Raw genomic sequence first — 12,767 nt, forward strand, 5'->3', positions numbered from 1 at the left:
AACTACAAAGTGAAGGGTGAGGCTGGATGATTTTAAAGTGTCTTGTGCTGGGAATTCCCTGGGAGTCCAGTGGTTAAGACTCCACGCTTTCATTGCCAAGGGCCTGGGTTCAATCCGTGGTCGGAGAACTAAGACGCCACAAGCCGCGTGGCTAGATAATTCCACCATCTCCCTGAAAGAGCTGTATTCAGGAAGCTTTGGCCTGGTCCTGCCAGCAGGCACAGGCCCTGTCTAACAGCAGCCTTCCAGCGCCTCTGACCAGGGAAATCTTGCCACCATCAGCCTGCGTGAGTTAGAAGACAGCAGGCCAGCCTCCAGTAAGCAGGGGAAGAAAGAGAGAAAAGAGGAAAAAAAGAGGAGGCTGGTGGGGATTAGCCAGTATGAATCCTGGCATGAGGTCAGCAAGTTCTTCACCCCTGGGAAGAGCTGCTTTCTATTTCTTTTCTTTTTTTTAACCATTTACATTTACAACAAAGCACTTTCCCTGCTGTTCCCATTTCTTTTTCCCTTTATGGTAGGCTGGCTCCACTTTCCACAACTCCCTTGTTCCAGGAAGAAAGAGAATTGGGAGGGGATGGGATGCGTTCTCCCATTTTGCTTTTCTTGCTGGGGCCACTTTCAACTTGGCCTGGTTCTGATTTTCCTGAAAGAATAGAGTTGGATGGGACCTTTAAAAGGAAATAGCTCCCCTCTCCTCATCTACCCAAATATTTGCTTGTTTACATAGGGGACAGACCTCCTCCATTCGAGTGTGATTCAGGCTTCTATAAAGTGCATTTGTCCCCTGATCCTGTGACTACCAATGGAATGGGAGGTGACCCGGGAATATACAGAGCACATGGGAAAACCAGCCTGAAGTAGAAAATCTTCCAGGACGGTCCAGCCTGGGTGGGAAAGTTGACCAGGATGGAGGGTCACGCAGCGCATAAGACAAGCACGAGTCATGCCCAGCACACCCCTGCATGACCCAGCTGGGGTGGCAGGGGAGTCCCACCCCAAGGGTGCCTCCTCATCTAGCATGGATGTGACCATGGGGGAGATGACCAGGAGGAGAAGCAAGACCCAGGAGCTGCAAAACCACCTGAGGAGACAGGAGATGACCTCTTCAGGAAGAGGAAAGGTATTGTGTCTCTAAATTCTAAGAACTTGGCGAAAGGAGAGAAGATAACACCTTTATTATCCATGCGCTAGAGGAAATGATTCTGCACAAAAACGGAACCTACTAGCTGCCAAAGTGGATGCGCAGTGATTCCTGAGGATGGCCTCCCTGCCTGGATCCGCTAAAGGCTCTGAGTCAGGGGCCTGTGAGAGCATCATGCTGAGCCTGGGCTGCTGGGGGCACGGCCCGGAGCTCCTAAGAGCTGACCCGGCCACAGGTCCCCCGGTACATGGATGCAGAGGGAAGCCTCTTCCCAGGTGTGAAAAAGACCAACGCTCCTTGCTGGGCAGAGGAGGACCGTCTCTGGGCTTCACCGGGGCAGGCAGCCAGCCACGGGGTCCAGCCGCGGCACCGGCACAAAGTTCACGGGGCGGAGCAGCAGCGGGCATATCTTCTCGTGCTCTTTCAGCACCTCGCTCAGGTGCTTCAGCTCCTCCGTCAGCTTCCCGATCTCTCTCCGCAGCACTGTGTTTTCTTGCTCCAGGCACTCATACTCCTGGGAAGACAGAAATCAGTCTTCAGCATCGGTTCTGAAACCACGCGCCCTTCCTCTGTCCTCCGGGCGGATCTAACCCCAGCCACGATGCTCACCTCCTTCCCTGAAATCTTTCTCATTAGCTGCCTCCACCACTCAGATTTGTTTGTTCATTTGCTTCACGTCTCTCCCCTCCCACCAGGACGAGGGCCGGGCTTTGTTTTCTGAATCATCTTTATTATCTTATTTATAATTGACATAAAATAAAATGCACCTAATTTTAGGTGTATAATTTGATGAGTTTTGACAAATGTAAACACCTGTGTTGATCAAGACGCAGAACATTTCCATCATTCTGAGAAGTTCCCTGATCTCCCTCTGCAGTCAGTGACCCTCTCCCCACAGCCGCTGATCTGCTTTCTGGTGGTTTCTGCTGGGTTCACTGTTACAGCCCCAGCACCTGGAACAGTGCCAGGAACATAACACATGTTTGTCGAATGCTGAGTAAATGAATGAAAACACCCCTTGCCTTGGCTTTGCTCCAACACTCACCTGTTAAGCTTCCACTATATCGGAGTTTACAGAGGCTTAGAACCGCGGGAGATCAGAGAGCCCTTAGCCCAAACCACACAGTGCAGAAACCTTCCCTATGTAATTCTAGCTCCGACATCCAACTTGTGCTGGACACTCTCTCCTTCCAAAGACAGTGCCTGCTATTTCTGAGCTGCTCTATTAGAAAGCTCCTCTTTGTACTATCCAAAATCATTCTCTCCTTTAAACCCACCCACTGGGCTTGGTTCCACCTATGGAACCACATAGAGTACATGCAATACTTTTTCAACATCACAGTTCTTGAAATGTTAGGAGACGGCCCCGTACCACTTCCCCTTAGGTATTCTCTGAGCCCAACTGCTTCAGGTCCTCTGAGTTCCTTGGGTTTCAGGACTTCTGGTTCCAACGCCCTTCGGGAGGCCAGTCCCAACACACGTTCCAATTTGCCAGGAGCTCTGAGAAAATGTTCCCAAAACACAGTGCACGATTCTGGGGATGGTCCCGCCATTCAGAGGGCAAATGCGTGAGGTAGTCTGCTCTGGGTGGGACCCAAGTGCGCAGCCACCTAGCTCTGGGGATTCTCTCTGAGAATGCAGAGAAGTGCAAGCTTTGTCTGCATCGGCCGCTTCTCTGTTCATACTTGAACTACAACTGATACTTTGGCTTAAGGGTGGGCCTTACATCCGCTTCTACTGAATTTCGCCCTGTTTGCTTGGTCATCTGGCAGCCTAGCAAAATCTTTTTGAATATTGATTGTGTCAGCTCCTGGGTTAGTGATACCACACAGCTCTAAGCTGTCCGCTAACTCGATGAAGTAGGTCTTCCTTTTCTTCACCCAACTCATTAATAAGTCCTACAATACTCGGCCACTTGCAGAGCCCTATGGCATACCAATAGAGACCTTCTTAAGGCTGACGATCTTATTTGCATCTTGTTGAAATGTTGTTTTCAATCATTTCTAGGTTGATTCATATGGTTAGGCTTTGTTGAACCATGCATGCCATGCATTTCCTGAGCTGGGAGCCCAACCTTATTATCTTACCAGTAACTTTTAAGAAATATTACTAAAAAAGTCTGATCTTCTTACAGGCCATGAAGATACATGCAAATTCTCAGCTCTGCCTCTTTACTAAAGCTGGTATCCTCAACTGAGCTGCCTTCCTGCTTTTGTGTGGAAGGTCAAGCCCACCACCTCCAGGAAGGCTTCCCAGATCATAGCACCTAATGGAACCACATCTCTCATTACGTGTTCTATTCAGTCTTGCATCATAGTCAATCTTACTTATATTAAATAAGGTCTCTCCCCAAAGATCAGAAATGTATAGCAACTAGGGGCCTCTGCTACCTTCTCCTGTACCCCTGCCCGACAGGCCCCAATGCCAACATCTACGAGCTCAGTAACTCCACAACCCTCGCCCTTGGTCTCCTTCTCTTGCCCCCTTCCTTCCCTCCCTCCCACTCTAGGCACTTTCCTCCCTCTCAGAACAAGGGCCCCAGAGAGGTTGCACACAGAGGCCATCGGAGCTATCTCTCTGCCTCCTGTCTTTCCCAGGCAGGCTCTCAGGGTGACCCGGAATACTCTCCATGGCAGCGGGCCTCACCCACCCTGCAACAGGCTGAGCTGGGCCACTTTGACCCCCTAGTACCCTGGCTGCATTACGTCTTCAGCTCTCCTCCAGGCCTACCACCCCCAATGCCCCAGGCTCTCCTCTGGCCTCTGACAGCTCTAGTCCGGGAGTCAGAATTCAGTCTCCCAATGCAGCAAGAGGCCCTCTGTGGGCAGGAAGGGTCTGGCTGGGAGGAGGGGATGGGGACCTAGGCATCGTGGGGAGCGCTGCCTGTAGCAAAGGGCTGAGAGAGGCCACAGCTCTGTGTAGTTCGTACATGCGCGCGTGCGCGCACACACACACACACTCTCCACCCTGCAACTGGAAATTCTCTTCACCTCCAAGTAAAATGAAGAATACATTTGAATGGTTCCGATGAGCTAAGATTTTTTTTTTTTTTTTTTGCGGTACGCGGGCCTCTCACTGTTGTGGCCTCTCCCGTTGCGGAGCACAGGCTCCGGACGCGCAGGCCCAGCGGCCATGGTTCACGGGCCCAGCCGCTCCACGGCATGTGGGATCTTTCCGGACCAGGGCACGAACCCGTGTCCCCTGCATCGGCAGGCGGACTCCCAACCACTGCGCCACCAGGGAAGCCCAGCGATGAGCTAATATTTTAACTAGATTCCAAAGAACAGAATTCTTCCTGTAGCAGAATATTCCACATGCCTTTGTATAGTTACTGAATGCTGTGGCAAGATGCTTCTGAGCTTCTGAGCTCTCCCTCTGGAAGCCACAGGGGCCATGCTGCCGAAGTCCACGGCTCTCCCCGAGCCCCAGCTCAGAAAGGCCACAGAGCTGCCTGTCGCGGGCCTCCAGCAGGCCCCTCGGCTGCCTTCTCCACAGGGACTTTCTCTTCTGGGATTTAAGTTTTACTCATAAATCTGCGGAGGGGCTTTTACTGAGCTGAGGGAATAAAAAGAGAAGAAGTCAAAATCTTCTTCAAGCGAGACCAGTTCCACAAAAATAAAAGAGGGAGCTGAGAGGGGAGAAAGAGGAGGTGAGAACACTGAGTGGGTACAAAGGGGAATGAGTAAGACCCACTTCAGCCTGAGGAGAGATTACCTGGACTTAACATATGTGAAAAAGAAGCCAAGAACATTACATCCTTTGTTATTTCCAAAGAGATGATCAGTTTAGCTCAAATATCGCTGACTTTCCAATCTCCTATCTCAGGAGGATTTGAGGTCACTGTGCTGCCTTCTCTGGGTATGTGCAGGACACAGTCACAAAGCAGAGACCAGAAATGGGAGGCGTTGAAATCACTGCAAATCCCACTTCTGCCTCAGAAATTAAGCTGTCTAGGGCAATAATTCTCAACTGGGCCAATTCTGACAGTCCCCGGGGAACATCTGGAGCGGCTGGCGACAGTTTGGGTTGTCACAGCTGGGAAGGGGGCACTACTGCCCCCACCCCAACGAGGAAATAGCTGACCCCAAACATCGATAGTGCTGAGGCTGAGAAACCCTGGTCTGAGCTTCTAAAGAGAGGCTGATTGAGGAATGAGGTGCCGTCTGGGGGGTGATTCAGGGTCTAGGATGCCTTTGAGGCAAAGACTGGTAAAGAAGCTCATGTGGGTACCAGGGACCAGAGATGATAACTAAGGTGGGAAGGAAATGAGGGGAAGGAAAAGGCCATCAGGAGGACACAGACCCCATTTCACAAGCGAGACAACTGAAACTCAGAGGTACGGTGGCTTTTCTGAGGTCATGCAGACTTGGGGCCTAATCCCTGACTTCAAGGTCAACAGCGGCTCTCAGGCAATGACAGCAATTCTGCTTTCGCTTGGCAGCATCTGGGCCCAAATTTCCCCCCATGGTCGTTACCAGCAGTAAAGGGCTACGAGAGCTCAGGATTTTACCGTAAGTCTATTCCTAAGCCTTAAGCTCATATACTTCCCAGCAGAAACGTCGTGTCACCAGCAAGGGCTGTACAAATTAGCATCATCATCAGTTTCTAAACCCAGTGAGGACTGACATGAAGGACTCTCTTAGAGTATGCAATATCTGAAAACACCGGGGCAACACGTACCACAACCATATTGCCCAAGAAAGTTGTCAGTTTGTGACATTTGGGGCTCCTGAGGATGGCATCGCTGCCTTCCTTTTCTGACTCAAAGTTCTTTCTCAGTCTTACACCTTTGGGTGCCTGGCTTGAACCAGTGTGACCCACTTCTGAGACACTTTCAACTGGGCTTAGAGACCTGGACTGTTTTCTTGGGTTCCCATTTGTGAATCTGCACCCGGGCCATGTGCCTAATATTCAGAGATGAATACGGGTCTAAGTCTCCATGAGAAGGGTAAGTGCCTTGAAGGGAAAACTCGAAAAGCCACAGTGAACAGTGAGGTGCACAGATACACACTAAGAACTGCTTCTCATCTCTGCGGGGCGACTTTTGGCAGCCACCACCCTGAGGGGGAAACTCAGACATCTCTGAAGAGTGACCCCAGTCTCTCTCTGGCTTGGCCTGCTCAGCTTCTCCTCCCGCCCTGCCCTCCAAGGGGGTTCTGCCCTGATGGATAGTCCCCCGGCTTTGGGGATGGAGAGCTGGGCGAGGAAGAAGGCAGCTGAGAGACTTGTAACAGCTGGGACTGGAGGAGGATTTTCTGGATGTTGGAGGTGAGAGAGGCTCAAGAACTGAGTGGGCAGGAGAGGAAGTGGGAATTTTAAACATGTCTTGCTCTAAATATTCCCCTTCATGGTATTCAGGAAAGGCAAATAAAGAGCTCGAGTTACTTGGAGATATTTAGCAATGCTAGCCCACAGTATAGGATAGAGGAATTTATGGGATAAGGGCTCTACTCAAAGCCCTTTTTTTTTTTTTAACATCTTTATTGGAGTATAATTGCTTTACAATGGTGTGTTAGTTTCTGCTGTATAACAAAGTGAATCAGCTATATGTACACATATATCCCCACATCTCTTCCCTCTTGTGTCTCCCTCCCACTCTCCCTATCCCACCCCTCCAGGCGGTCACAAAGCACCGAGCTGATCTCCCTGCACTGTGCGGCTGCTTCCCACTAGCTATCTATTTTACATTTACTCAAAGCCCTCATGATGGGCTCAGCTCCCCAGGGAGTAGTGGGCAGTCGTGGCTACCAGGTGGCAGTTTTCTGTGCCCTTCGGTGTCTCCCAATGAGCTGGCCTCATTCCAAGTCTCAGGAGAAGGTTTCCATGCACTGTGTCTGGCTCTTACTTTTCCCAACCTAGATGTGTCCTGGGAGCCCCAGGGAGCCTGAGGGGCTTTCATCTGTGACCCAAAGCAGGGTGCTAAGTCCTCTGCCTGCAGCTCACTGGAGCACAGTAACATTATTCATCACCACATTTTTTAACCAGACATCCCACTCTCAATATGTAGATGTTTTTCAAAATTTAAAAACTAGTCACCAAAGTGACTACTGACACCAGTGACCAATGACACTTGTGTGTAGCTAGTGACGGTAAAGGGTGGACTTCTGCTTTGGGGCCTGTGTATGGATGGAACCACTGTCCTGGCCTCCTTGATACTGTGTTTCCCAACAAAACTGGCCTTGCTGAGGTGATCTGCCAGTGGTGCATGATCCTAATCCATTCTTGTAGCTCCACAGAGAAAGAGGAGAAGGGCGTGTTCTTCTGTGGAGGGACTGGGTTTCAGATCAGTCGGCCCCCTTCTGGAAAGGGCAACTGGCACAGTTATGTTTATGGACAGCAGAACAAGCTAAGAATCCTATGAAGGGCCCTCCACCCACCATTCTAAGAGGGATTAGGCAGGAGTAAATGTGGCAAATCATCCCTAAATTTCCCGGAAATCTAGTTCATTTCATTATCAAATCCAACAATGACAGAAATTGAGAGAGACCCATCTTTCTGTGACACTGTAGTAAAGTATTTATGTTTGTGGTAGGCAGAATAATGCCAACCCCCATGATGTTTACATCCAATCTCTGGAACCTGTGAATATGTTACCTTACCTGGCAAAAGGGACTTTGCAGATGTGACTAAGTTGAATATCTTAAAAGAGGGAGATTATCCCAGATTATGCAGGCGAGCCCAGTGTAATCATGAGAGCGTTAGGGAAAGAGGAAGCAGAGAAGGAGATGTAACAACAGAAACAGTGTCAGAGTGACGCAGGATGAGAAAGACTCAACTGGCCAGTGCTGGCTTTGAAAATGGAAGGGGACCGACAAGCCAAGGAATACAGAAGCCTCTAGAAACTCAAAAAGGCAAGAAACGGATTCCTCTGCAGAACGTCCAGAAGGAATGCAGCCCTGTTGACACCTTGATTTTAGCCCAGTGAGACCCATGTCATATGCCTGACCTCCAAAACTGTGAGATAAAATAGATCTGTGTTGTTTTAAGTCACCAAATTTGTCATGATTTGTTACAGCAGCCGTAGGAAACGAATATGCTTTCCTTGAGACTCATGCCTCCCAAGGACAGGAATGAGATCTTAATCCTCTCCTTGTGACCCAGTGGCAATGCCTTGCCTGCAGTGGTTCTTGATGAATATTTGTTGAACGAATCTACTCGACCTTGCTCCATGAAAGATCTTGTCCAAGTCATTTAGTCACCTCCACACACATAATCACTTGGGAGTTAAAACCAAGTGTTCTCTAGTGTGTTTTGATATTGATGCATCTGGCTGCAACTAGAAGTTCCTCGAGAGGAAGGGTCCTGCTAGCACATGTGTTCTGAATATAGGGCCTTGCACTGACCAAGCCACAAGTCCCCTCTGGGGGTTATTTGGTAGCATGAAGCTAGAACCAGGCTTGCTTCAGGAGCAAGGGGGAGGGAAGAAAGGAGGCAAAGGGCACCCCAATTCCTCTGTGGAAATTTTACAGAATTAACCCCGGCTGGGACAGACCTTCCCTGACCCTGGTCTGAAGATCCTAGTCTCTTTCTACAGCCCAGACTTCCTACTTTCAAGAAAGAATGTAATATTTATAATCTATGGCCCTCTGTGAATTTATATCAGTGGGTCACCTCTCCCTGGAGCCTGTGCATTCTAAATCTGTTCTCTGCTCAGTGTGAAGGGGTTTTCAGAGACTGTCATTTCCCCCTCATAACACCTCAGAGTCTCCTGTGCTACCCACGCCCCTCAGACTGGCCTTGCTGAGACAATCTATGGCCAGAAAGTGTGGCAGGAGAGAGCTGAACTAAAACCCTTAATATTCACACCAACCCTGTGCAAAGACAAGAGCATGGGAATGCCATCAATTCCTTGGACAGATCCTGGGAAGCCTTCGACGTCAGTTCCCATGTATTGACTGTGAGATTATGTGGGATTATGCACAGGGATAGAGGAAAATGGAAGCGTTTAGAATAAAGCGCAGGTTCCTGATTTGGGTGATAAGATAGATGGTTAGTTAGCTCCATTAGCTCCAATTTGATGACAGTGAGAAGAGCGAGTCTCAGGGTGAACAGACACGCCATCACGGTCATGCTGCAGCTGAGGAGCCTGTGGCGACCCATTTGGAGGTATCTAAGCAGACACTGGAGATGTGGGGTTAGGGCCAGAGGTCTTGGAGTAATCAATGCCTACCTGAGAGTAAGTGATGTTGGGAGCTGACGTTGGCAGAACAGATTAAGTCTTCCAGGGTGAGAAGAAAAAAGGGCAGAGTCTGAAAGCCTGGTCAGCACCAACATTTAAGAAAACAGACAGAGGTAGAAAAGTGAACAAAGAAACTAAGAAAAAAGTGGTGAAGAGGGTCAGGAGAAATAGGAAGTTGGTCTTTTAGAAGCTAAAGACCTTGAAAGAAGGTTTCAAGAAGGCGAGGATCAGTGGTGTCACAGGAGCCAGCAAGGCGAAGGATGAGGGGACTAGAAAGAGGTCCCTGGGCCGGGCAGTGCCAGGCACTAGTGGCCTCAGCGGAGCAGCTTCTGTAGGAAGTGTGCATGTGCGTGTGTGCATGTATGTGTGTTGGGGGAGCAGAAACGATACCACAGAGGACTGGGGAATAAACAGGAACTGAGGACATGGAGACAGCAGGTCTCTTTTTAATAAGCAGGGGAATAAAAGAGGGAAAGAAAAGAAATGGGGCGCTAGCTTGAAAGGGAATCAGGATCAAAAGGTGGGTTCTTCATTTTGTAATAAAGGAAACTTGAGTGTGAGATGCAACCAGTGAGGGAGAAATGAAGACACCAGTGAGTGAAGACTCAGAACACTGGGCTGGAAGGACACAGCAGAATTAGACGTGCATGTGGCCGAACTGGTGAGGACCAGGGTGTGACCTTAGGTCCACCACAGTGCAAGGGTGGAGGATGACTCCTTGCCGTGGCCCTTGCATGGCTCTGCCCTAACCACACTCTCACCTCATGGAGTTTGTCAGCCTTCTGGGTCTGCTTCTTCCGGCTTCTCTGAGCAGCAACTCGGTTTTTTTCCCTCCTTCGGACCTTCCTGTCATCATCCTCAGGGCTCTGGGGGGGAAGGTTTGGTCAGGTGTGATGCTGAGGCCCCTCGCCTCACCTTCCCTGCCCTTTCTCTTCACCCAGCATTGCTTATGGAGCGTCACCATTTTCTTCGCAGCCACAGCAGTGCTTGCTGCTACATCAGTGGGGTAACAGTGGCCCCACGTCGAGGAGCACTCACCATGCGCTATGACTGTGCTAGCTGTTAACCCCTGTCGCCACCCTGAGAAATGTGTGGTGGGACCGCCATCTAAAAGATGAGGAATAAGAAACTCGGAGATGCTGAGGAACTTGCTCCAGGTATCACAGCTAGTAGCGGGGAGAACGGGAAGTGGAACTCAGGTCTGCTGGACTCCAAACCAACGTTCTCAAACCTCTCCCCTGCAGGGCCTGTGCCTGGAAGAGGTGTGGTGTTGGTGCTCATCTGAGGACGGGAAAGGCAGAAGGCAGCTGCTATCTGGGACTTGCTGTGGGCCAGGGCTTCTGCCACCACACACAAACAGGTACTTTTTTTTTTTTTTAATTTAGAAGATATCATTTAAAATTTTTAGTTGGTAAAACATCTACATAGTTTAAAAATTAGAAAGAATAAAACATTGAAAAGCAGACCCCTAGTTAACCACTTTGGTTTCTTGTATATAGGAAGCATCATTTCTAAAACATATTTCTAAAATGTTTGCAAACAGGTACTTTTGAGACTGTGTACAAATCACCATTACGCTGATAACTAACTGCAACCACGTAACTCTTCCAACATACCACGTGATCCTGAACGCCACAACAATAGGTTCCTTTGAACAATGTCTGACTGACGTTTTGTTTCACACACAGGTCAGGGCGAGTGAGAAAGCAAACTTATGATGTCTTGAAAGCTCTTGGCTGTGTATGAGATTTAACCAAACTTGGTCAAATCCTTCAAGAGTTATCCTGAGGACTTCCCTGGAGGCGCAGTGGTTGAGAGTCTGCCTGCCGATGCAGGGGACACGGGTTCGTGCCCCGGTCCCGGAAGATCCCACATGCCGCGGAGCGGCTGGGTCCATGAGCCATGGCCGCTGAGCCTGCGTGTCCGGAGCCTGTGCACCGCAATGGGAGAGGCCACAACAGTGGGAAGCCCGCGTACCGCAAAAAAAAAAAAAAAAAAAAAAAAGAGATGGAGGGGAGCAAACTGTTGAGATATTCATGTATTATTAACCACATCTCAATTAGTTCTCATAAATATCATGAGAAGTTGATATTGTTATATTGATTTTACACGTGGGGAAATTGAGGTTCAGAGAGGTTGAGCAAATTGCCCAAGGCTACTCAGCCTGTGTGTGGCAAAGCCCAGGCCTAAACTCAGATGTGTGGCTCTCTAGCGTCACCCGATGACATCCTGTGCCAGGCACCGAATTGAGAAGGGCATAACCATGAAAAGACTCAGTCCTAAAGCAGCAGAGCGGGAAGTTCTCATACTGCAGTCCCTGCGGGCAACTTTGTGTCAGTTTCCCCAGTACGCGGTTGTAAACGTGGTGGTGGACAGCGCACAGGACCGAGCGCCAGCCAAGAGCTTTCCACCAGTTCTGAGGGCGGAGTCCGCCTACTTCTGGCCCCTACCTCGCACCGCTAGGCCATTCGGGGGGCAGCCGGTAGATGTTGGGAGTGCTTGGGCACGAGTTTCCCCTTGTAGCGGAATTTCCCCTCTCCACACCTTGGCCCCCGCTCGGAGCGGCGGGGAAGGACCACGCGCTCCGGCGGTGGGGTGGCAGCCGGCGGCGGCGCATGGATGGCGACGCCCAAGGCAGCGGGGACCCCACGTGCGGGGGAGCGTGGACAGTGCCCAGCCCTACCAGGCGACGGCGCCCTCTGGCCTCTCCCCCTCCCAGGCTCAGGAGCCCAGTCACCATCCCGGACGCCCCGGGCACCGTGCGTGCGCGGGGGCGGCAGGGCAGAGGCGCACGCCAGGGTCCCTGGCCCGCCCCCGCGGCCCCCACACCGCTCGCGTCTAGCTCCCGCAGCGCCCTCCACCCTTGCACTCAGTGGTCGCCACACAGGAGCCCCGGCACCCACCTCCTCGCGCCCCCAGGCGCGCCCACCCCCGCATCGCCCGCGGTCCTCCCCGAGCCTCTAGTTCACTACCTGCGGCTGCGCCTGGTTCCCCGGAGCCGCGAAGCTCCTCTGCAGGACGCTGCCGGCGGCCGGGAGCCCTTGCGACATGCCGCGCGCTTCTCCGGCCCGGCCCGGCCCGCCCCGCCGCGCAAGCTAGCAGAGGAGCGGCCGCCCGGCCCGGCGCGCCCTGCACGCGGGGAGCTGCCTACCGGCTCTCTCCAGCCACCGGCATCCCCGCGCCCCAGCACCTGCCGGCCGCCGCCTCTGCCGCGCCCCCTCGGGCTTCCCGCTTTCCCGGCTCCAGCGCCCGCTGCGCAACGCCCGGGTTTCCCCACCCCCCAGTCCAAGCCCGCCGTCCTTCCCGTCCCCAAGTCCGCCCCGCCCCCTCCTCCCACCCCCGCCTCGTTTCCTCCTCTCCCCGCCCTCTTGCCGCACCTCGGGGTCCCAAATACCACCCCTGTGGTGGCTTTCCGCTGGGGCCTCACTCTTCGTGGAAGTCACGTGG

At 51.6% G+C, this 12,767-nt stretch overlaps 1 protein-coding gene across 1 annotated transcript; it reads right to left on the reverse strand.

Moving 5' to 3' along the window:
- Positions 1-1,164: 1,164 nt before the first annotated feature.
- On the reverse strand, positions 1,165-12,390 carry BATF3 (basic leucine zipper ATF-like transcription factor 3). The gene is made up of 3 exons (XM_029227041.1): positions 12,293-12,390; positions 10,082-10,186; positions 1,165-1,655 (listed from the first exon to the last, which is right to left on the reverse strand). The coding sequence occupies exons 1-3, from the start codon at positions 12,368-12,370 to the stop codon at positions 1,470-1,472; spliced, it is 369 nt and encodes a 122-aa protein (XP_029082874.1). The 5' UTR covers positions 12,371-12,390; the 3' UTR covers positions 1,165-1,469.
- Between the last annotated feature and the right edge of the window lie 377 nt (positions 12,391-12,767).

Source organism: Monodon monoceros, unplaced genomic scaffold (assembly GCF_005190385.1).
Source record: "Monodon monoceros isolate NGI ecotype Baffin Bay Population unplaced genomic scaffold, NGI_Narwhal_1 Super_Scaffold_18, whole genome shotgun sequence".
In the NCBI taxonomy this organism is placed as follows: domain Eukaryota; kingdom Metazoa; phylum Chordata; class Mammalia; order Artiodactyla; family Monodontidae; genus Monodon; species Monodon monoceros.